At 36.0% G+C, this 26,168-nt stretch overlaps 1 protein-coding gene across 1 annotated transcript; it reads right to left on the reverse strand.

Moving 5' to 3' along the window:
- Window positions 1–7,625: 7,625 nt before the first annotated feature.
- Window positions 7,626–26,063, reverse strand: LOC129443158 (spindlin-W). The gene is made up of 5 exons (XM_055203590.2): window positions 25,948–26,063; window positions 25,169–25,210; window positions 18,868–19,115; window positions 15,822–16,055; window positions 7,626–10,089 (listed from the first exon to the last, which is right to left on the reverse strand). The coding sequence occupies exons 2-5, from the start codon at window positions 25,186–25,188 to the stop codon at window positions 9,884–9,886; spliced, it is 708 nt and encodes a 235-aa protein (XP_055059565.1). The 5' UTR covers window positions 25,189–25,210; window positions 25,948–26,063; the 3' UTR covers window positions 7,626–9,883.
- Between the last annotated feature and the right edge of the window lie 105 nt (window positions 26,064–26,168).

Below are 26,168 nucleotides of genomic sequence, written 5' to 3' on the forward strand. Positions count from 1 at the left end.
ATGTAAGGAATGGAGGAACAACAGACTGCGATCTCGGGTTAGTGTGCAAACACTTAACAAATGTTCAAGAGAAAACCTACTTTTAAAGTTAAACCACGAAGGGGGAATGTAAACGTGTACCATTTTAATTTTTTTAAATAGGGTCTGTACTGAAGACAGACTAGCCTACATGAGATCTTATATTTCATAAAGTCATTTCTCCAGTACAATTAAAACTCCTTAAATGTTTTTTATCCTTTCTATTTGTGTCCATGCAGAAGACTTTTTTACTTAAACCAATCTATCCCTAATCACAAAAAAAGTGTGGCAAACGCTATTTCAATATACTGTACAAGATATATAGAGTCTTTAATATTTCATCTGACTTTGAATTAGTAGCACAAATCAATTTCAATGATGGCTTTCTTTAACCGTCCACTGTGGGCTCAGCTTCGACAGAACTCTAAAAATGAATTACACCTGGACTCAATCTAAAAATATCTCATGATGTAAATTTTGACACGTCCTTGAGCAAGAAATACAGACTATGACAGGGGTAAAAATATCATTTCCAACACATTATTTTTCATTGGTGAGGAATCTTTTACCCAATAGTGCCACTGTGTGGTTAAGATTTTGTTTGTTTAAGTTTTGGCATCAATTTATAAAAGAACATAAAAAAAGATGAGGGTCAGACCATGGACATGCCTCACTAATGTTTGACAACCAGAAAGTGTCCAAATACTTTTATATTTTTAAACTACATATATAGTCTATACATTGTAAACTATATCTTGCTGTATGTGACCCTGGACCATGCACAAATTTGAAATTGAGATTTATACATTACCAATAAATAAGCTTTCCATTGATGTATGGCTTGTTAGGATAGGACAATATTTGGCTGAGATAAAAATATTTGAAAATATGTCATCTAAGGGTGCAAAAAAATATAAAAAATGCCTTTAAAGTTGACCAAATGAAGTCCTTAGCAACACATATTACTAATAATAAATCTTTTTTATATTTACAATATATATTTTTTATCTTCATGCATGATCTTTGCTTAATATCCTAATGATTTTTGACAAAAAAATCTATAATTTTGACCCATACAATATGACTGGTTTTGTGATCCAGGGTCACATATATTATTTATAGTGTATATTAAAATACTGTAAATATGAATGATTTTCAAGAAAAAAAAAACTCTTATTTTTGTCTTGTTTTCAGTAAAAATATCTAAAAAATCACAAGCAAAAAAATCTGCGGGGTAAGCAAAAAAATCTTGAACATTTTTCTTAAACACTAAATTTAAGAAAAATGTTCTTACCCCATTGGCAGATTTTTTTTTTTTTTTTGCTTGTTTTATGCACAAAAACACTTAAATTTAATATTTTTTGGGTCGTTTTGCTCATCAAAAAAAGCATCTTAATTTAAGAATTTTTTTTAGATATTTTTTACTGATAACAACACAAAAATATTAAGAAATTTATTTCTTAAAAATCATTTTTTTGCAGTGTATATATTATATTTTTGAAGTAATATATATTTATATTTTCCTCAATGCATAAAAACCTTTTATTTGATTATTTAAAATGTTTTTTAAAAAATATAAATATTACATAAACTGAAATACCAGTGATTTTTTTAATTGCTTTGTTTTATTGTACTTCATAAAAAACATATCTGATATTTTGTGTTTATAATTTATTTTGGATGTATTTCTTTGTATCTGTATTTTTCCTTTCTATTGAACAATGGAAATGCCACCTGCTATGTAGAAACGTGAACTATAATAGCATTACTGATTTGATTTTCTGAGTTTATTCTTAGCAATATCACACTTGGCAAAGAACATTTGTGGATGTGATTGGGTCACCATGGCAACTGAGTTGCACTTGTGATGATAAAGGGATCCTCAGTGTTGTGAGATCTGCAGTTCATTGTATCATCCACTAGTGGTGTTAAAGATACATTGATTGTATACAAGAAGTATGATCATGTATATTCCAACTATGCAGTGCATCTTCATGTCCCCATCACACATTGATAAATTATTAAGCTTACATAAGTTTTAAAGATGGAAATCATCATATAGGTGTCCTTTATTGCAATTCAGTTAATTGTACATTTGAAATACTTACACTACAATTGGCTGCATTCTTGACCTAAAAATCTAAATAAATGAAAATTAGCAATTCCAGGTCTTCTTTTTCTAACTAAGCTATTAAACATGTATTATTGCTCCTTATATTGTTTTAACTGTTGACCAAAAAGTTTCACAATATAATTTTCCTTCGAAATAGTTTGTTATGTTTAACTATCAAACGACAGCTACTTGTTTTTAGAAAACAGAATGTGGCATCCTAACTTGACTTGACTAATATTGTGTCATAGTTATCAGGTATTGTCAAAATAAAATGCAATGACTTTACCTTATTTGTAACAAATGTTGTTTTGTAACAAATACTTTGTTGTGGCTGCATTATATCTAGTATAAACCCTATATAGTGCACTATGATTCTGTGTTTTGAGATGTTGTATGTGCACTAAAGAAATGCAACTGTATTATTTTGTATGATCCTAAAAATGCATTAAGTAATTGTGTAATTTAAAATGTAATAAATTGTGTAGTTTCACTTTTCACTTTATTACAAGTGTGGCTTTTGAAATTACACTTTCTTTTTAAACCTACACTATGCACAGGACAAATTCATCTTTTTCATCTCTGAAAAATCAAAGGAAATCTGAAGTACATTAGTTCTTGCTGGGATTGAAGTCTGAAAGCTGAAAGTCTGAAATAAAAGGAAACCAGTCTCTAAACAGACAGATGCAATAATAATAATAATAATAATAATAGTGGAAGCTCGGGTAAAAAAAAAATCTGACGTGTTTCTCCAGCTTTGATGACGTTGAGTGCTTCACTGTCATTGTGCTAAACCCTCTGTAGGGCATTTGAAAAAGACAAGAACATTTATAGCTGAATCACACATGAACATTTTACCCAAAAGACAATGAAAATATGAATCATACATTTCCTTAATATTATTTAGACTACATTGAAATTACATTTATACCCTAAATTGTCCTATAATAATTATCATTTTGCACACTAAAATAGTTTCTAATATCTTTATTTTGATTTTAGGGTAAAATTCGATGTGTTCAAAATATCAACATTGATTGATATTTCACAGACATTCAGATATTTCATGAGTCATGTGTTGCAATGTGCATGTGAGTTACTATGCTTAATTATAAATTATACTGTTCATAAAGATATAGATCACCAAGGCAACAGGAGAGATGTGTCTAGAAATCACTGCAGATAAATTCAGAAAGTACATTTCTAAAACATTTTGTGATGCACACATTATAAACATCGGATTGCATTAGGTCAGTAGTCTGATTTTACCATTTCCTCTTCAACTTTATAACTATAATAACTAGTTTACACCCATTAGCAGCCAATGCACATTAACCAGTGAGTTTAGGATGATGCCCTACATTTAACCCATCCATGGGTTAAAACGACCCAGCATTTTGGGCTAAAACAACCCATTATAGGTTCATTTATAACCCAACCATTGAATTTGTCACTTTTTAACCTGACCATGGGTTGAAAATAACCCTGAATTGTTTAGAGTGCAGAAAGGACTGAGAGATCCTCATTGTTAAAGTGGTCATATTACGAGATTTTTTAAAGATGTAGAATAAGTCTTTGGTGTCCCCAGAGTGTGTATGTGAACTTTTAGCTCAAAACACCCCACAGATCATTTATAGCAGCATGTTAAAATCGCCACTTTGTAGGTGCAAATATGTGCTGTTTTGGGTGTTTCCTTTAAAATGCAAATGAGCTGATGAAATGCAAACACTGATCACCATAATGGTGGTTTGTTGAAATTGAAACTCATTTGTGATGTCAATTTTTTCTCTCTCTCTCTCTCTCTTTTCATTACACTAAACGGCAGTGCTGTGGTTGGATATTGCAGATTAAGGGGCGGTATTATTGTAATAAGACTTGCTATCTACATAAAAAAAAAACAGGCATAATCTAAACAACCTAATTTTTCACATGCTTGCAAAGAACGGTTTACCAAAAGTTAGTGATTTGTTCTTTTTCATGTTTTTTAGGTTAATAGAAGCACCGAGGACCCAATTATAGCACTTAAAGGAATATTCCATTTTCTTAAAAGAAAAATCCAGACAATCTACCCACCACCATGTCATCCAAAATGTTGTTGTCTTTCTTTGTTCAGTCGAGGAGAAATTATGTTTTTTGAGGAAAACATTGCAGGATTTTTATAATTTTAATGGACTTTAATAGACACCAACAATTAATACTTAACTCAACACGTAACAGTTTTTTTCAACGGAGTTTAAAAGGACTATAAACAATCCCAAACGAGGCATAAGGGTCTTATCTAGCAAAACGATTGTTATTTTTGACAATAAAAATAACAAATATACACTTTTAAAGCACAACTTCTCGTCTAAATCCGGTCGTGATGCGCTAGCGTGACCCCACGCAATACGTCATCACGTCAAGAGGTCACAGAGGATGAACGCGAAACTCCGCCCCAGTGTTTACATGTGTTGAGAAAGAGGACCGTTCCTACGTTGTTGTATGTCAACTGATACTAATTAATGTCTTTGTGTCAGTTTATTGTTTACAATGGTCCGCAAATGTGCGTTTTATATATGTAACACGTGACCTCCATACGTCGCTACGCATTTACGTTAGGTCGCGCTGGACCGGACCTAGACGACACGTTGTGGTTTAAAAGAGCATATTTTTATTTTTCTTGTCAAAAATGACAATCGTTTTGCTAGATAAGACACTTATGCCTCGTTTGGGATTGTTTATAGTCCTTTGAAACTCCGTTGAAAAAAACTGTTAAGTGTTGAGTTAAGTATTAAGTGTTGGTGTCTATTAAAGTCCATTAAAATGATAAAAATCCTGCAATGTTTTCTTCAAAAAACATAATTTCTTCTCGACTGAACAAAGAAAGACATCAACATTTTGGATGACATGGTGGTGAGTAAATTATCTGGATTTTTCTTTTAAGAAAATTGAATATTCCTTTAAATATGTAAAAAGTCAATTTTCATGCTATGACTCCTTTAACACTTTTTAAGTCTGTAAGATGAAGTCATACACCCAGCAGAGTTCATTTAAATCTGGGTATTTTGCTGTGTGTTCTTTAGGGCTACTCGATTATGGGCAAAATCATAATCACTTGACTTTGAAAACATGCATTTATTAACCTTTTTATTAAGTAAGTGCAATAGGCTACACGTGTCAAAACAGTAGTGCCTTCGGAGTGCCTTCGGTCCAGCAGCACATAACTATATTATTGGCACAATAATAGTTTTACCCCGATTAACTTGTTTTTGAATTGTTTGAACCAAAAATAAAAATTAAAAACGATTAATTGCACAGCCCTTGTGTCCGATGTAGGGGTCAATTTGATCATATGCATGTTTCATTTTTCCTTTAACATTAATATTGAATGTGTTGTTAGAGATGACACTACAATGATGGACCAGCCAGATTTCTCCAGCATAAGAAGAGCTCCTGTACTCATCTGAACATAACTCACAAAGTTCACCTGCCAACAGTGACACCAGCTTCATATCATTTACAGTACATTCAGTTTCTTCTCCTGCTTACATTTCAATGAACTCTCTCTGACTTTTTCTTGACACTAAATTTACTCCTTAAAACTCAACTCCCTCTTGTCAAATATGGTGGCATGTCGATAGTGTCAAATCTCATTGGCTCATGCTTTATCTATGAGCCTCCGTATTTAAGCTTATCATGTTGTTCTGTATATTTCCATGGATATGTAATGCTTTAATCATTAAATTAATATCTATATAATGTGTAGCTGTATAATTTTAAGCATGTCTCTGTGTATTTAAAGATAAGGGGTCTGGTGAAGAGTTTAATAACCTGTGCCAACCTGTTACCATGCTGACACAGTGTTTTTTTAAGGGTTCCTGTTCATTTAGCACAATATTTACAAGGTACCATTAAATGATCATGTGATATTTGCCAAAATCTTGGTACATGGTGAAAAACCAAACCGTTGGTTTTAAATAGGGTTATTTCAACCTATGGTTAAATCATATTGACATTTTCTATAAAAACAACCCAGGATTTTTTCGATTGTATTTTCATTTTCAAACAAACAATTTTAAGACGATTGTAAGTGGATTCAGGACAAAACAGTTGACCTTTTTTAAGCCGCCCTCCCCTCTCGCAGTGATAACAATCTGCGAACCGAACTGGGCGTAATGGTAGGCCATCTGCTCCCTAATGCCCCTACAGGCCCCTGTGATGAGTACTCGCACCCCCGAACAGACTCATATGTGTGCATGAAAACAATAATACTAATACAATAATGTACTAAACACTGCTAATTTGTTGCATTGCATAAGAAACATTTCCTTAAATACATACCAGATAGTTTGGATGAAAATGTTACCATAGAAACAGTGTATGCTGATCCCGTGCTCTCCATCAGGAACAATATTGATTATTCATAAAATACTAACTTTAACTTAACCACTACAAATGTATTTTTTTAAAGACTCTTTCATGCGTCTGACATACAATCTTCACTGTTTGTTCACTTTAATCGTCTTTTGGTCACATGATGTTTATTGCATATGCATACATTCCATTCAATTTTTATAAAGGACTTTTGATAGAGATCAGATGCAGAGCGTTCTTTAAAACATACACGGAGTTCTTTCTCTTTCACGTTAGGCGTTACTTCCGGGTTGTATAAGTTGCAGAAGTGCACCACCTGGTGGATAATTGCGGTATTGCGAAATCCGGAAATTCTCGTCATTGGCAGGGAAGGGTTTTTTCTTAATTGACGAGATAACTTGTCAATGGCGGCGAAAGAGTTAAAGAACTGACATTTGAAATGCGTAACGTATTTTCTTTTAAATTAGCATTTTTTTATTAGACTCTACACCAACAAGCCCGTATTTCTGAATAACCTATGGGCAGGATTAAGCAGATTTTAAAACAACACCAAAGAGTTTTTTTTACCTTAAAATAACGTTTCAATTGTTCATCCACTCGAAACAGGGTGAACGGCACTTTCACATTCACTTTGGAGCCCTCTATCGGCCAAAACCGCACTAAAGAAGTTTCCAACCGTCGTAGTTCGAGTAAAAACTACAAAAACTTGCTTTACGGCAGGCCTACAATCCAATCAGAGCCAGCTTTGCTGCAGTAGGCTAAATTATTTACGACAGTGGTAATGGACAATTCCGCTTCCAACCTGTAGGGGGAGCAAAGAGCAAAAACTCTTTAGTGTTGCTTTAAGATAAAGTTTTTACACCCCAAAACGGCACATCTACAAAGGGACAATTTTAACATGTTATAATAAATTATCTGTGTGGTATTTTGTGCTAAAACTTCACATATGCACTCTAGGGACACCAAAGACTTATTTTACATCTTTAAAAAAACCTCATAATATGACCCCTTTAATATCATTATCTAATTTTTGACGGAGGTGGCGTTTGACGGCTTTTGCACCCGAGGTCCTCCGCATCTGAGGTCCTCATTTATAAAAATATAAAAAAAATAAGACTTTGTTTACAATGACAACAAGGCTCAGTGCAAAAAATATCTCTTTTTAATTATGATAACATCATTACACAAACGGACGAAGCTACTGATAAAGTAACTTAAATTTTCAAAAGAAAAGATAAATACAACCAGAGGTTTCGGCGGAAGCTTGCGGGCTGCACAATAAAACACCGCTACAAAGAAGCAAGAGATTACTTGTACACAGACAGAAGAAAAAAAACAGCAAAAGCTTGAGAATCATGAAACCAACTTTTAACAGCTTAAAGTCAAACCATTTGAAATATAGTACAAATGTGATGAAACCAAATACAGATTTTCAGTCTGCTCAATATACTGGCACAGAAAAAGCTAAAACTATGTCCACAGCTGAAAGGTTGACAATTCATATTTAGATAATGTGATTTATTTCCCCCCATTACCTACAATGAGCTATCCAAATGAACAACCAGAGCTTACAATCGTCTGATCTTTTGAGCACTTTTCTCAAAATAAATGACACGTGCTGTGTATTTCAAATATCAAAGTAGAAAACTACACAATAAACCAATGAGGACTCGGTGGCGCACTACTGAAGAGATTCAAAAACCTTCAGTCTGTCTAAGACTGAGCCACATGCAAATGATAGCAGAAAAAAAAACACATCCCTTCAGAGAACACTGCTTTGCATTACATTTACATAAATCCCTTCATGTGCAGGTCAATAACAAAATCATTTTGGTGATGAAATTTATTGGGCACCAAAAAACTACAAACTATTCAGATATTTATAACAGAACGCAGACTAGCCTTTAATTTGGCATTAGGGTTGTTTTAAGAGTCCGCAAGGTCAAATCATTTCAATTTACAATGTTTTGAGCCTCATATGTTTATTTTTGATTTTGGTGATGCTAATCAGGTAAGACACTTCATATGGTTTCTTTTCTTATGCAACTCACATTTGCAGTGTTTTTAATGTTTCTGTGAGACAGGTGAGAGCTACTGTACACTCAACAGCTTAAAGTGCAAATGCTACAAGCAAAAAAAGACCCACATCAGCTACACGAACAGATGGCCAATTACAACACGTATGTGCATTATTTACATACAAAATGTGAATGTCATGTGAAACAGATTTGCTGTTTTATCACTTTCAGAGCTACACCAGTGCACAAGTGAAACCCGTCAGACGTCGAGAAAATGAAATCGTAAAATGTTTTAGAGCTGTGCTCGGGTCAGCTATGATGGTCAAATCTCTTTATAAGCTATAATAACATAAGCATACACAGGCATCGCCTTTAATTCACAGTAAGGCAAAGTAGTTTTGAGGAAATCGAACTGGTTTATCCAGCCTGCTGGATTGGACTAAACTGAGGACTAGTAAACTTTACAAGTCAAACTATTAAACTGCTGTCACAGAACTGGGCTACATGCATTGAACGTTTTAACCATCTAAGTGATTGTGAGATTGTTGTTAGTATTATTAAATGAACATATATACTGTCGTGTATATTATCTCGCGAAACGGCATTCATTTTTTACAACAGAAAATTTAAATCTAAGCAAAAAATCCTTTGGCGATATGCATGACATTAAGTGCGCATCTGCTTTTTTACACAGGTAAAACAGACAAATGTTTCTTGGATTGTTACAGTGCTACAAATAGGGCCTGGTGATGTCGTGATGATGTCACCCAACTTACCTAGACACAGGTAAAGGTACATATAATCCATAAAACCACCTTTGGACTAAGATGTAAGCTACATCTTTCACAGAACATACCTACCATTTTAAGCAAGCCGATTGTATTTTTTTATTCGGCACCTAAAGCCGACAAGAAGTCCCAATAAGCGTTTGTACAGCAATTATAAGCTTTTTATATAATAAATAGGTTTCAACTGTGTCAGTTACTTAAAATTTTAGATCCTCCTGTTTCTTTTAATATTAAGTGTCTCGCTCACATCACGTATGCATTGCTGAAATGCAAACTATTTACAATTCAAAAGAAGCAACGAGCGCACGTTCATAAACAAATCTCAAATGAGACTGACCTTTGCCGTGGCATTAAAGCTAAATAAAAAGTACCCCGGCCTTAGTACATTAAAATGACCTGTTTAACGGGCATATAAACATTAAAGTGTCTTCCTAACCTGTCAATAACAACATCAACACAAATGAACAAACCCTGAACGTTTCATACCTCCGCCAGCCCTTCACAGCGAGGCAAACTGTATGAGAAGGTACAATGCGATGATACTTAAGCTATGAAAAGGTCAGACAGTGGGACTGTTTTGTTTTCGTCTGTTTCGTTTAGGTGGTCTTCACCAGGTCATACACGTGAATGTGGAAATCATCATCATATTTGATGTAATAAACGGACGGCTTAGCGGGAACTTGATAGATGACCAGGCCAGTTCTCTTCACCCCTTTATCAGTGACGTACTCCACCTGCTTACCCACAAGGCTCTCGGTTTCCTCTCCGGGCTTTCTGTCTGCCGGGAGCAGGTGTTTATTCTCTGTGGAAGAAACAAGGAAATTCAATTATTTTGAATGTTAAAAATTGTTGATTTGTCAATGGTAATCCCATTGAATCAATATCAGGCTTGCACCCTCATTAAAAAACATCATTATGGTGATCAGTGTTTGCTTTGTTTGTTTAGTTAAGCCCTTGACTTTCACGAAGTTTAAAGACATACTATGCAGTTATTTTACCCTAACTTTTTCCCCGCCATTGACGAGATATCTCGTCAATCAAGAGAAAACGCTTCCCCGCCAATGACGAGTATTTCCGTCTTTCTGCAATACCGCTATTATCCACTAGGTGGCAACCTTCCGCAACTTTTTAAATCCGGAAGTATTGCCCTATGGCAAGCTGCTGCATGTCCGTGTCTGTTTTAAAGATCGCTCTGAATGGGATGTCTATGAAAAGTCCGTCACAAAAATGGAATTATCTCTGCTTTTTGCTCAAAATGTGGTGTTTTTGCAGAAACGTACCCAATTTAAAAGCTGATTACAAAAGATTTTTTTGTTTGAAAGCAGAGGGTCTGTTCTTTCATTTGGTATATTGTATGTTTATATATTTGAAAAAGAACATTTTCTGGAAGGCATTAAACTTTTGTGAAAATCATGAAAAACGCTGGCGCTGGCTGGCAACTTTTTTAAAAAACGCTGGCGGTGAAAGAGTTAATATAACAAAGTCATAGTATGGCGAATCATCCTCCTGTTGAAGCTCGAGGAGGACGCTGCTAGCAAAACCAGCAATGCAAGCTTGAGAGAACCGCCCTTGACAAATCTCGCAAGAATCACGACTTGCTTTACGGCAACGACGTCACACACGTTAGGCTTGTTCGACTTGGTGCGGCGCTGCAAGAACCAACCGCCGGATGACGTCAAAGTACCGCGAGAATGATCCGAGACGGCACTTTGACGTCATCCGGCTGTCGGTTCTTGCAGCGCTGCATGAAGTCAATCAAGCCTATAACAACAAGTGCACGCGCGAATTTGAGACGTGAGGCTAAACAATTTAAAAGCTAAGAAAGCACGTTCGGAAGAGAGTAGGAAAAGTAAAAGAGAATCTGACCATGTTAGGAACCGGACAAAAGTCCCACTAGGTCAGGTTTTTACTTGTTGGCGTGAGCTAAAAGACAGCACTGGATGGGATGCTGATCTGGCGATCTTGTTGATGGACTAGTAAGTAAATCTCTTATTTGTTAACTTGTTTGCGGTCTATGTTGTATGTTGTTGCGCTTGCTTGTAGTATGTCATGCGATTATCATGACAACAGTTGTCAATATCTCACATAATTATCAGGACATAAATAAGCCTAGAGGTTGTAAATAGTGTAAACATGCACAATTTGCAAACTATTATGATAAATAGCAATAATCATGTATAGTGACATTAAAACGAACAATGAAATAATGCAACGTACACAATTAACTTTGTAACTTTGTCGTGGCATTTTGTAATGTTTACTTGTGATTTAGCTGCAATCATGTAAAAACGTTATAAGCCAGCAAACGCGGTGGGCTACTTTATTATTATATGCACTCTACACTTGGAATAAACTTCTTATTATCCTATTAGCATCATCTGTAGTTTAGTAGACTATGCAGTAGCCTAATATTTGTATGAAATTGTGAAACATTACCTGGTCATTATCTTCGGAGTGGGAAATTACGACAGTTGCAAGTATTCTCCAGCGACTCTAGGGGTCGCTGTTTGACAAAAACGCCGAAAATGCATAGAGCGGCTTTGGCATAGAGATGCATAGATTTCTCTGTGTTTGTATGCGTTTATGTAGAAACACATGTGCATTGAAACAGAAAGATGTTTTTCAAAGTAATCTGAAATTGGTTGCTTTTTGAAAAGACATTAAGATGATATTAAATTAAGCTGCTTGACATGATGATGTTGATTCTTTTATGACCGTTATAATTGTTCTGGTTTGAACAGAAATAATACTGACACATTTAGAACTCATCACTCATCCTACAAATCTTAACAATGGTGACAATCATCAAACTAATTCATATAAAACAATTAACTTGGATTAGAGTCATGGATTAGATTAGTACTATGTTTATACCCAGCATGCATTGCAGCATGAAGCCTTCTTTTGTTAATCGTCAACATTGATGAGCTTCATAGACTGATTTATGATGGCAGAGATTGATTTAGTAGTTTAACCTTCTAAGTATGTTTTTATCATTCTGAAAATAACAGAAACTGCTTCCAACTAGCACTATAATATCACCCATTTTGTACACATCATTAACACTGTACGTGCATACACAAGAAATAATATTTAGGTAAGTCTACAACTAAATTACTTGGTCACATTAGATCTAAGTTTTCTTTGCAATAGCAGATCTAAATTAAAACATGCTTCATCAGTCGAATTTTTTTTAACATTAACACAAGCAAACACAAGCCCAACTAAAGCAAACATTGATCACCATAATATTTTTTTCCTGTTGGGTTTATTACTGATCATACACAGTATTAATATTATAATAGGCCTGTTGTTTCTACACAAGGTTATGATGATGACACCTGGTTAAACTTTCGTTTTCCCAGTTAACTTTCGTTTCATAATTAAAAGGCCCCAGGTGCGATACTGCCACTATGCCACGATTGTTCTCGCCACGATTATTATGAGAAACAAGGTCGAAACAACCGATAAACAAGAGTACGTCATTTTAGATTAGAGAAGTCATCCAGCTGTACTTCGCTACATTAACAATAAGTTAGTTGTGCTTGGGAAAGCCAAGGCCAATCGAAGTAATAAACAGAGTACGTCATTTTAAGATTTGAGGAGATGTCTAGTTGTACTTTGCTATATTAACACTAAGGAATCTGTGCAAGCTAGGCCAAGGCCATGAGAACTTATCAGCAGAATACATCATTTTAGATATGAGAAAGGATTCAGCTGCACTCAAACAAGTAAGTTAATTGTGGCAGGCCGAGACGAATGTATGTCATCTCAGATAAGACGTGTTTGATCTTAGTGTATAAAAATGGATTCAGATGTTGGGAGGGCAGATGATCTTTGAGCATCTCTTTGAGGAATGTTGATTTTCTCACTTTGTTGGCTCGAGCAAAAAAAAAGTAATTTTTGTTTGGCAACTGGAACATTTGTCTCCTGAGTATTTTTCTTATGAAGATTCAAGATAAGGCTTTTTGCCACTATAGGTTTTGTTAAAATTTCAATATTCGTTCAATATTAATGAAGGGTGCAAACATGATATTGATTTAAAGGGATTAACATTGTAAAATTTTTTTTGATTTGCCATCGTTTTAATGGTTGATTGCTATCTGGGTAGCCACCTCAAATTATGTTGCTTTTCAAGAAGTGTACTATTATTTTCCACAACTGGAGTTTTTTAAGATGCTGACAATAAAACAAAACACAGAAGGAACCCAAGCAAGAATATCATAGAGACTCAAAAAGGTTTATCTTGCATTTAATTATTTTCTAGTGAATTTAATTTAATTTAATTCATCTAAAGGCCATAAACACAACATTCGGAGGGACCAAAACATTCAAGGTAGGGATGCTTAATGAGTAATCGTGATTTATTTATAGCAGAATAAAAGTTTTTGTTCACATTCTATATGTGTGTGTACTGTGTATAATAACTTTGTATAGGTAAATGCACACACATGCATGTATATATTTAAGAAATGTTTACATGTGTATATACATTTGTATATTCATGTATAATTTATATTATATTAGAGCTGCAACAATGAATCGATTAAATCGATAAAAATCGATTACTAAAAGAGTTGGCAAAGAATTTCATAATCGATTCGGTGTGTCGCGTGACGCAGAGACGTTTAATTATTAAAAAAAAGAAAAACTTTAGTTAAGCGTGAACACGCTTGGTCTTTCTCGCGCACTGTTGCTTGCAGCGTTCGGTGCTTCATAGACAGGGCGGAGCAAAGATAAAAAAAAACGAGCGGAGGTAGAGGAAAACCACATGTCAGTCTTTTTCTCCACCCAAACGTACATCACCTGGAAGTTAGCCAGCAAAGAGGTAAACAATCAAAGACGACCCGCTCTGCTTTATGGAGCGACGTCAGCGGGGAAAAAAAACTTTCTAGAACCAATAAAAAAGTCCAATGACAAACTCCAATGATATTAAACAAAAAAAATCAAACTTTGAGAGAGAGTTTTGTGAACACTTTTCCCCGTCATGGACCTGTAGGTTAAATCATCGCACCGTCACTCTCCTGCTGCTCTGTACTGCATGCTCCAGCTCATGCCGAGCAAGGACACGCGCGTGCCCGGCCCAACATACAGTTAGTGCCCTTTTGTTGAATAAACATCGTCTTGATTTTTGTTGAGGTCTTCACGGGTCCGAAAAAATTATTGATAGGTTAATCGATTATTAAAATAATCTTTAGTTGCAGCCCTATATTATATATAAATACAAATACTTTATTTATATATCTTTTTTTATGAAATTCGTTGCCAACTCTTTTAGTAATCGATTTTTATCGATTTAATCGATGCGTTGTTGCAGCCCTAATATTCATATATACTAGGGATGCACCGATATGGAAATTTTGGCCGTTACCGATAACCAATAACTCTTTATATTTGGGGGCCGATAACCTATATATATAGATCGATAAATATTCATCTTATTTTCACAATGAAAAACTCCCAGACCGCGGACATCTTGTCTTTGCGCTAGACTAGCATACTCTTCTTAAGCCCGCAACACGTGTCATCTTTGTGCTATGTCACAGAAAGCACCAATCAAAACTTCACATGGCCAGCAATGAGCAAGTGAAGTGGTTCAGCAAACCAAAATAATCCATCATTTATCGGCTTTCATTTATCTGCTTAATTTTGCTATCAGACCGATAACCGATAATATTAAAAATAAGCAGTTATCGGCTGATATATCGTGCATCCCTAATATATACATAGTTATTATACACAGTTCACACACACATATATGACGTAAACGAAAAACTTTTATTCTGCTATAGATTAATTGCGATTAATCGTTAAGCATCCCTAGTTCAAGGCTATACATTTGTATATTAAAAATATCAAAGTTTCGGATTATTGGGGGGACATGTCCCCCCTCAATGTCTATTGTGGTTACAGCCCTGATTTATCTTGCATTCTGTGATAAGACTATGAGCAAGATTTACTAAACAGGAGAGCAATTCCAAAAATTTGAGTGGGAGTTTCTTGCGGTTTTTAACTTTAATGGGAGCGAACCTTTCTACGGATGATTTACTGACAAGGACCACATTAAAGAACACAGGTGCAAAATCTCATTTCCATAATGACGAATATAAATGTATTTAAGACATGGTTTTTGGGGCGTTTAATACTGGAGCAAATATCAGTCCACTGACTTTCTTAGAATTTGAATTAAACAAAACATATTAAATTATACAATGGGAACCACTGCTTTACACTAGAGGGCACGGGTCTAAAGAAATGTACCGACCCAAAATGACCCGAATCACTTTTTACCAGACGTGCATAAATCTTGTTTTTTAAAGAAAGACCCGACCCGAGACAAACCCAAGAAAATGAAACCCAAGTCCGACCCGACCCAGTGGCAATTTTTTTTTGAAGATTTTAAATAGTGCTCTGTAAGCGGAACAACCAGTTGAAGTTACCATGGTAATACTAAGGTCAAAATTCATCAATGCGAAATGATCAATAATGCCTCCAAGTAAAATGATTTTCAAAAAGATTTTTGTACTCATTTACCTGCTTCAGGTAAGATCCGCAGATCTCCGTCTTTGTAGTCGTCCCAGAGCTGATACATGTACAGTACCGGGTCTTTCTCATAGGTGATATAATACCAGTTAGTCATGATGGGAGCGCGAGACAACACCATCCCCCTCCACTCGTTCTTCTCGCCGTCTTCCTTTTCAAACAGATGCTCCACCGCTTTTCCCACCAGCTCTTCTGCGTCGTGTGGAACCTTGATCTTGTTGTTCACTTGAAGGGTAATCGAAATGTATAAAATTAAAATGCAGTCACATTAAAATGGGTTTTTATTCAAAGAACATTCAAAGAAGAGTGAATGTTACGGGTGATATTAGTAATACTCATACGTACTATACTCATAATATAGCCTGGAATGGAGTACTACTTTATGCATGAAGACACGTTCTCGCGGCGCGAATGAGGCGTTTGGCACGGCACGGTTGACGCAATTCCCGCTCGCGCATCTGGTTCGTGCGACTGGCGCAAATTGTGCATCTGGTGCAGTACACGCGAATGGTGTTTTTGTGCAAAATTTTGAACTTTGGTGGATTTTCGCTACATTTAACTTTTGAGTCACGTGACGTTTATCGACCCGCACTGTTTATTTTCCCCCTATAGTAAGGTGACCAAATACAAACAGGTAACTCTCTCGATAAAGGCACAACATCAGCCATCTTGCAAACAGACAATCTCATAGCACTTGCTCCTCCCACAAGAAGCGGATTTTGCTTCTGATGCGCGTCAAATGCTTGCTTTGCATTCAAACTGCATGCGGCAAACTAGGCGTGGTATAGGGCTGAAACGATTCATCGAGTTACTCGATGTACTCGATTCAAAAAATTCCTCGAGGCAAAAATTCTGCCTCGAAGCCTCATTAAATTCCCATGACGCACACTACACGCGCCAAGATCTGATTCACACGGACCGTTGTTCAATGTTCAGGAAGCACGTCATAGCGTGTGGTACATTTTGAATTTAGTTTGCGCGATGGCGGAGCGAATATGTCCATAAACGGAAGAGAGAGAACGTCTAAAGTTTGGGATCATTACATTATCATTACATTCAGCATCTGAACCGAAAACATCCACTGCTGTTTCACCAAGCGTTGATGAAACAAGGTAACGTAGCTTCTGCTGATTTTAATCCCATACTGTATTTGTAGCGATGTCGTTATGCAGTTTGACTAGATATGATGTTTAGCTTTGATGTTTTTAAGTAGTAAACGTATTCACGTTCAATTGCAGGAGAGTATAGCTTAAAAAATAACCCCTTCACACACACGCATGCACTTTACAGGTGTGTGTACCAAAAAACGGCACCACAGTGCAATCATATATGGGCAACTTGTAATCTGACATATTTTGTTCCATAATAATGATCTCTGTCTTATTGGAGTTTAGCATAAGTTATTCTCTTGCACGCGAGTCAGACCGATCGCGCATCGCGCAATGCATCACATATGCTTAAACTTTTATGTAGCCACGCAACAATAATTTCAGCATGCATTCACTGTATACAGCGGGACGTGATGTTGTGATTTTTCGAATGGATTTCGAACGGACCGCAATGCAAGTGATGCAAACCAAATGCAGCGTTCTATTGAAAAGGAAATTATTTATTTCTGCCGTACCAAAATGCAATGAAGCAACTGAATGTCTGACTGGGGTGTCACTCTTCCTCACGCACAGCACGCGTGCACACACAAACACAGGTGCACGTGTGCGCACACACACAGGTTGTTACCATAGCAAATAGGCTCACCCCAGAAATGATATATTATATGTTAGTAGCCTAATGGTAAATGCTGCAGGTGTAGAAATGTACATAAACCAGATATTTACTTTGATGTCAGGGCTAGATTACATCATGAAACCTGTTGTGCATATTAATAAATTAAAGTGTTTAATTGTTGGCACTGGCATTTATAAACACTAAATATTGAAATAAATAGGCTTATTTTTTGGAGCCAAATACCTCTGTTTATTTTTAAAAATAAAAGCCAAATGCTTGAACATTTTACAGCCACGTAATTTTCGTTATGCATTATTTGTTTTGGTTGTTTAAAAACACATACAAAATTTTTATCTGATTACTTGATTAATCGATCGATTTAGTTCTAGATTAATCGATTACAAAAAGAATCGATAGCTGTAGCCCTAGCGTGGTAGATGTGATTTTGACGCATCAAACGCGGTTGGTGTAAAGTTTACACTGTAAACGCAGCATAAGACGACTCTGGGCCGGATCTACTCCAGATCTACGTAGAGGTCAGTAGCTCTGCTGCAGATCTGTCTCGGAGTCGTCTGCTGTCTGGTTTGCTTTTCTGTGCGTTTTTTTGTTTGTTTGTTTGTTTCTATTTTATCTGAAGCTGCTTTGGTATGATGAAAAATAATTAAACGTGCTATATAAATATAAGTAAATTGAAATTAATGAAGTTTGGGAAAAAATAACGGGCTTTTGGCGAGGGAATCAGTGCACCACTAACTTGCATGTTGGCCTACAAAAATACGTCATCCCTGTGGCACTATATTAAGGAACAGATGTGTGCATACAGGAAAAAATCTAATAACACTGCAGAATGAGGCAATGTCTGCAGTAAACTTGCCTTCATTTTTAACAAACCCTCTGTGGCTAACCAAGTTTTACAATGGATTCAATCTAGCTCATAAAAGAATTTATACTCAACATGATGTGATTTAATAACCATATTTGCTTTGAACCTAAGAGCTACCTAGTGAACATGCAAGATTTAGCATTCATTTGCTGTGAAAAATAATACAGATTTGCACAAATTTCCCAATAAAACTAAAAAAAATCTAGTTTGATAATGATATATATCTTCATAATGATATGTATCATTACCACTATACAAAAAGACATGAAAAAAGTGCCATTCTCAGTAGCACAGCATGTTTACCTTTCAGCACTATAATGTTTATGTCCTATAGTATAAACAACAGTATGAGAGCTCATCCCTGCACATGTGCTACTTCCTGTCGTTGCTTTGTTTCCTGTGTGCAGAGTGACAGAGTTTCCTACTCACCCACTTTTTCAGTGAGGACCTGCAGGTTCGAGACCCTGTCGTCCTTAAAGAGCTCGATGCCATAGACGCAATCGAAGCCGTCGTACTTGACCATGAATAAGGAAGAGTTGACGGTGAGTCGGTCCAAAACGGTGCCCTTCCACTTGGTCAAGGCGCCCTTCTCTCTCCAGCTGTGCTGGATCCGTCGACCCAGCAGGTTGTTGGGATCCGGAGTGAGACTGTCGCTCAGCTCTCCGCTGCTGCGTTTCCTATTAAGCGAACCAGATTATCATTTTCCGTCTTAAATCATGATATATTATTTTATGGATTTTGTGCTGCATATTCTCTACAGTATGCTATCAAATGAATCAAGAGTACCATATATGGCTATACACAAGGAATGATTTCCACCTTACTATAAATAATATTCAAGTTTGTATCAAGGGTCACAAAAATTGTAGATATTAAAGGAAACATGAAATCAATCCTATGTCCCAATGTGCCTTCGTATTTCTGGTTTAGACGTTTATTGTTAAAGGATGAGTCCTAATCTAGATAATTTACTCACCACCATGTCATCCAAAATGTTGATGTCTTTCTTTGTTCAGTCGAGAAGAAATTATGTTTAGAAATTACGAAAATTAAGAAATTACTTTAATGGACCCCAACACTTAACAGTTTTGTGCAGTTTAAAATTGCAGTTTCAGAGGACTCTAAACGATCTCAAACGACGCATAAGGGTCTTATCTAGCGAAACGATTGACATTTTTGGCAAGAAAAATAAAAATATGCACTTTTAAACCACATCTTCTCGTCTTCCTTCGTTCCTTTGACGGCCAGCATGACCTCACGCAATATGTCATCACGTCAAGAGGTCACGGATGACGTATCGAAACTACGCCCCAGTGTTTACAAGTGTGAAGAAAGAGGACCGTTTCGACGTTGATACTAATTAATGTCTTTGTGTCAGTTTATTGTTTAAAATGGTCCGCAAATGTGCGTTTCATATATGTAACACGTGACCTTTCGACGTCATTATGCAATTATGTGAGGTCGTGCTGGAGCATCACAGTTCAATTCAATTCAATTCAATTTTATTTATATAGCGCTTTTCACAATAGTTAATTGTTTCAAAGCAGCTTTACATTAATAGATCTATGAAAAGCATAGAAAAACGATAATAGTAATAATGTAACGTATACAGTAAAGTACTAAGTTAAGCCAAAGGGGGGACTCTCCAGGGGATGAAAAAAACCCCTAGGAGAAAAACCCTCCTGGCTAGTCCAGGGGGAAAACTCCTAGGAGGGAAAAACCCTTGAGAGAGATACATCGGGGTATGTGAACGGGTAAGCAAATTAAACTGGTTCCGCCGGTGGTCGCTGGTCAGGCATCGTCTGGGCATCTCTTAGAAGGACGGTCAGTAGATCAACGATATGATGACCTTCACGGTTGCAGGAACTGGGTCTGTTTGTCTCATTGTCCTCAGGGTCGAGGACGAGACAGGACCGAAGGAAGACGAGAAGTTGTGGTTTAAAGTTTTTCTTGTCAAAAATGACAATTGTTTCGCTAGATAAGACCCTTATGCCTTGTTTGAGATTGTTTAGAGTCCTTTGAAACAACATTTTTAAACTGCATTAAACCTGTTAAGTATTGGGGTCCATTCTATTAAAATGAAAAAAAAAAGAAAATGGACTAATCCTTTAACAACTCTTGTTTGCTACAAAATCTATTATATTCTGCATGACAACATAACAGAGAACATAACAAGACCCTTTTTACATTGTTGATCCAACATTACAGTATATGCTTTGAAAGACAAAATGTGATTAGGAAGACAATGCAACATGTACAGTACTTGCATTGAAGTGTGCATGACATCTCAGTTTAATCATTCACGTGTCACTGGAGTGAAACTGTCACTGAACATTTCTAATGTTAAAACCAATGGGCAACCTTTCGGTCTCTATCGTAAAGACAACACGGTAGTGACTTAAACTGCAATTCATCGACTGGCCGCAAGAGGCTGACTCCAAATAGGAGTCAATTCCCATAGACCCTCATCTTAAAATGCCCAACTTTACAGCAGAAAATACTGTTTATAGCCTGGTACGAAAAGTGTTTTTGGTCTATATAGCAAATTTTTCCCTTCAAGACATCTGTGAGGGGGTGACTTTTTTGTAACTCATCCATTTAAAGAGCACCTATTTTATTGCTAAAAAAACAATGTTATGTTGTGTATTTGGTATAATACAATCTGTTTTGTGTGGTTTTTGGTAAAAAAACACATTATTTTCCACATACCGTACATTTTTGTAGCTCCTGATTTGACTCTCTTCCTGAAATGCACAGATTTGGTACAAAACTCATCGATTTGAAAAGCGCTGTGTCTCTGATTGGCCAGCTAATCTGTACGTTGTGATTGGCCTGAATACCTCTGACGTCAGCCGGAAATGTGACGCTTCTTAGCATGTTTGAAAGATTCGGTAACTGGAGTTAACTTATAGGCTGCAAGTCAGAAGCAGGAGGAATTATGATAAATTGGATCTTGTCTACATCACCAATCCTAGTAAGTAAACTGTTGCCTACAATCCGTGTGTTTGTTGTAGTCCAAGAAAAGAGATTTACATTGGAGACGATAACTCGCGTCAGTTTACTTTGGGTTTGTACCTTTTGCATATCGTTAGCATGTACTAATACACTTACACACCAAAGGAAATGTAAAATCGTGAATCGCACAATAGGTGCCCTTTAAATTTTATTAAGCCTTAAAGTTCTGCATAATTAAGGGTGTGGCCACATGAGTGACAGGTGAATGCCACTGCTTTCACTACCTTCGAGCTAGGTGGGCATGGTTTCAGAAACCCCATGTTTCGGTTATCTGCGAGATGCCAAGATGGCAACGGCAGGCCCGCCAACTATTGGCTTCAAAAAAGCTCTTCACAAACCAATGGGTGATGTCACTGACACTACGTCCATATTTTTACAGTCTATGGTTAAAACAGATTCACAACATATTCTGGCCTGTTGCATTCATATTCTTATTAGCACAGATTGAAATGAAAGTTTGGCAACTTAGCTCATGCTTATATACACCTTTAAAAAATATATATTTTAAAGTGTTACAATATTTTGCTTTGTGATACTCGATCAATCCTCTTATCCCAAGAATCAATATGTTCGGCACTTCGATATTCAAGTCAATAATACATACTTGATTTTTATTTTAAATAAATAAATAAACATCTACACATTAGAGATGTTCATATTAACCAGTTAAACGGAGGTAAGGATTTATGACCACCGTTTAATATTATCAGTTAAAAGAAAAAAATACTTGTAAACGCATGGTGTGTGTGTGGACATGTGTCTACAGACATTTCACCACTGTTTTATCCTTAATTTGTGAATGGCCTGTAAATGATGTGAATTATTGCTGCCCTGACAGTCTGATAAAGTAATCATTTGTATGAGAAATCATTTGTCCATGCTTGAGTATGGTGTGAGCAGCCAGTCTCGCACACATCCGGACAGACCTTCGCTAATCGCCTCTTTCCTAGACCCTGGCCTTTTTGAACAAACAAACAAAGAAGACACAAAAGTAACACTTTTTGTAATGTGCCTTGCTTTAGATATGGCCACTGTGGTAGATAAAAAGAGAGACAGTCGGCCATCTTTAGAAATTAATCCTCTGGACTGATCGCGTGCTCTTTGATAATGTAATGTTGCATGAAAATTTGATAATGTATGAATCCTGGTTCAGTTGTTGATCTGTTGCTGCTCTTTGCACATTAAAATTAAATAAAATGTTTGTATTGTTTTTACCAGGTCACAGACAACCTTCAACTGTATTTTTACTCAATGACAATTTAATACTAAAATCTTATCTTGTAACCCGAGAGTTGTCGGTTTAAGTCTCATGTCCTGTAGGTTGCGACTAGGGTGCCCTTGAGCAAGGCAGTTTAACCCTAATTGCTCCCTGGGCGCTGTGTATGTGTGTGTTCACTATTTACTGGATGGGTTAAATGCAGAGGTCACATTCCAAGTATGGGTTACTTTCAATGTTCGGATTGAAAGTACGGATAACAAACTACGGTCGGGAAAATACACAAAGCATAACAAAATTTGATACTAATATAATAATATAATAATAATAATTGATATTAATATAACAGGGTAGATCACTACTGATTTCCACCTAGGGTTGGCTATTATTCAAATTTTATCGAATCCAATTTCGGATTCTGCTTGTCGGATATGATTTTCAGTTTCGAATCCAATGTTGTAAAACAAAAAGTCCCTAGAGACCAAACCATATGTGACCCTGGTCGTATGGGTATTTTTTTTAATTAATACTTATAGATAATCTAACAGTTGAATAAATAAGCATTTCATTGATTGTTGATATTTAACTATTTTAAAAAATCTGGAATCTAAGGGTGCAAAAACTCTAAATATTGAGAAAATCGTCTTTAAAGACACACTATGCAGTTATTTTACCTTATTATAACAGCTTCAAAGTTATTTCGCTGGTATACAAAGTCATAGTAGGGCGAATCATCCTCCTGTTGAAGCTCGGGGAGGAAAAAAAATATATATCCCAAAAATATAGGAAAATAGAAAAATATTGAAATCTGTGTTAGTAAGCCAGGTGTTTGTGGAAGAGATGGGTTTTTAGTTGATTCATAAAGATGGCTACAGAATCAGATATTTTTGCAACAGGCAGATCATAACACAGATGTGAGACCGATCCAGAGAAGGTATGCAAAAGTGTATTTTTTTCCCTTTTTGGGATGGCACCACATGACTTTGCTTGTTGGCAGAGCGCATGGATCTAGAGGATATATGGGTGATTCTCACGAAACCATTGAAACACCACGGCACTAATGATTTTAGCTTTAAAATGTGTAATATAGTAACAATAAAAAGCATCAGAATTAACACAATACTGTGTTCTACCTTGCACAATGTGTGATTTCAACATAAGAATTTATAATTGGAAATTTTATCTCATGTTCTGCTGAAATTCTCATTACCGCAATGTGTCCAGCTGTGTTTGAACATGCGTTATGTTGTAATTTAATCAAATTAACACAAAAATATTAAGAAAAAAATAAATGGATGTTTTGCTAGACTACTTTAGATGACAGAAAAAATATTTACTGAATATTCATGTATAATAATAATGAAGAAAAATTAGGAAAATGTACTTGGTCACTCAAAATCAAACTTTATTAAAATTCTGTATGTGTACTTAAACTCTTCTCAAAAAGTGTTGCGGAGGATGAGAACATCAGGCATGGACACATCGCCTGATGTTCTCATCCTCCGCAACACTTTTTGAGAAGAGTTTAAGTACACATACAGAATTTTAATAAAGTTTGATTTTGAGTGACCAAGCACATGGACCAGTTACTTCAAGATGGCTACCAGGTAAGATCATTTTTTTTTACAGTTAATTTGAAATATTGTCTTGTCAGAATGCTTACACGACATTTTGATTATCATTACCGCAACAAATGCTTATTAAATGTTAATTTAATTAATAGAAGCATAATACTTTGATTTTAAATGCATGTGCAGAATCTCCTCCAAATTATGTTCTTTCAGGTTTGTCATGTCATTTTGAAAATATGTCAGTGTTGATGTTTTTAGGATAAATTTTTTAAATTATGTTACAAAAAGTGTTAAATGATAAGTAAAAGTTTTTAAATTAATGTTCCCATTTACTCCAGACTTTGTTTTTCAATGTCTGGTGGGAAAAAAAAGTAAATTTAAGCAATTTTTACATTTTCATGCTTGACATTTTTAAAACCAAGTTTTCGTGAGAATCACCCATATAAGTCTGAATAAGTGAGTGATTGTCAGGAGGTGCTGACCCAGTGGTGGTTTTGAAGGCCAGGAGCAAAGCTTTGAATTCAACATGTGAACACCATGGATTTTTGAATATTGGTATAATTTACCACGGTACCTTATATATCAACCGGTAGAGCATTGCTTTAGCAACTCAGAGGTTGTGGGTTTGTCTGGCAAATACATGACGGTAAAAGCATATGACTTGGTACTGTCATTTAAAAGCACCACAGTAAGAGAGATTAAAGCAAAAACATCCATAAAGACATTGAAAAAGATGTTTAAGTTATTGTACCTCACTAGCATTGCATTAGCAGCGCAAAAGTCATGGGTCCGATCCCTGTGAACATGCATACTTAAAATATATATCTTGAATGCAATGTTGCGTGGATAAAAAGTGTCGGCCAATCCATAAAAGTTGGAAGCCAAACTACATCACCGTAAAAACATGTTTACTTGAAATTTGACCTACCTGCCCCTTTTCTTGGACATGTTTCCAAAACCTCAAACAAGTCTACAAGAAGAAAAAGAGAAATATGAAAAATAAGAATAACAATACACACTAAAATACAAGTTACTTTCATTTCAGCAGAAAGAAACTGGAGGAGTGTCAACATATGGCACACCACATGATTTTGACAGCTCCAGTCATGTTTTAAGTTTAAATGCTATGAGATTTTAAGTTTTGATGTAACAAATGATGCATTGATTATATCAACAGCATTGTTGCATATGAAACGACACGTTGTCTGTTGTTATTTTGTAGCATTGCACACATTAATCTTGGCTGTGATTGGTCAATGACTCCTTTGCCGGATGTCAACTTCGCCCATATTGCATAATTACATTAAATCTGTGGCGTATGTTTATGCGTTTGTAAATGATTATGATGCAAAAGTTTGCGTTAAATCCTCCCAGAACACACTGCGGCAAATTAAAGGCCGTTCAATTGTTGTCATTTATCCGTCAACTTGCTTAATTCTGCCGAATTCAAGCTCGTATATCTAACCTTCACATCACAAATAACCAGCCAGAAATCGCTAATGAAGATAAATGTGCATTTACGACATGAAACAGGATCGTTTTGCTGCTTCACTTGAAAACAACGAACGCTGCTGCTATAAACACGGAGTCTTTCACATATGCGCAACCGGCGAAATATGCTTTATTGTCGTTATCCTTCACCCAAATGCCTATTAGATTCATGTGCGAGTGTGTTTTTGTCAGAAATTGTTATGAAAGTGGAATTACCTGGCCTCTATTTTCATTTCTATGATGGACTTCCCTCTGCAGAGACACTCGTGTATATCGCTCGTCCAGACGTCATCTGAAAACCAGGCACGGAGAGGTTAAACGACAACTCCCAGAATGCCTTGCCCCAAGGAGTCCAGTAAATACTTTACAGAGCATTCAGGGAAATGTAGTCTTCGGAGTGTGTGAACTTGAAAAGGGGCGTACACGCATTCTTCCTG

The sequence above is a fragment of the Misgurnus anguillicaudatus genome, chromosome 2 (genome assembly GCF_027580225.2).
Source record: "Misgurnus anguillicaudatus chromosome 2, ASM2758022v2, whole genome shotgun sequence".
NCBI classification, from domain to species: Eukaryota; Metazoa; Chordata; class Actinopteri; order Cypriniformes; family Cobitidae; genus Misgurnus; species Misgurnus anguillicaudatus.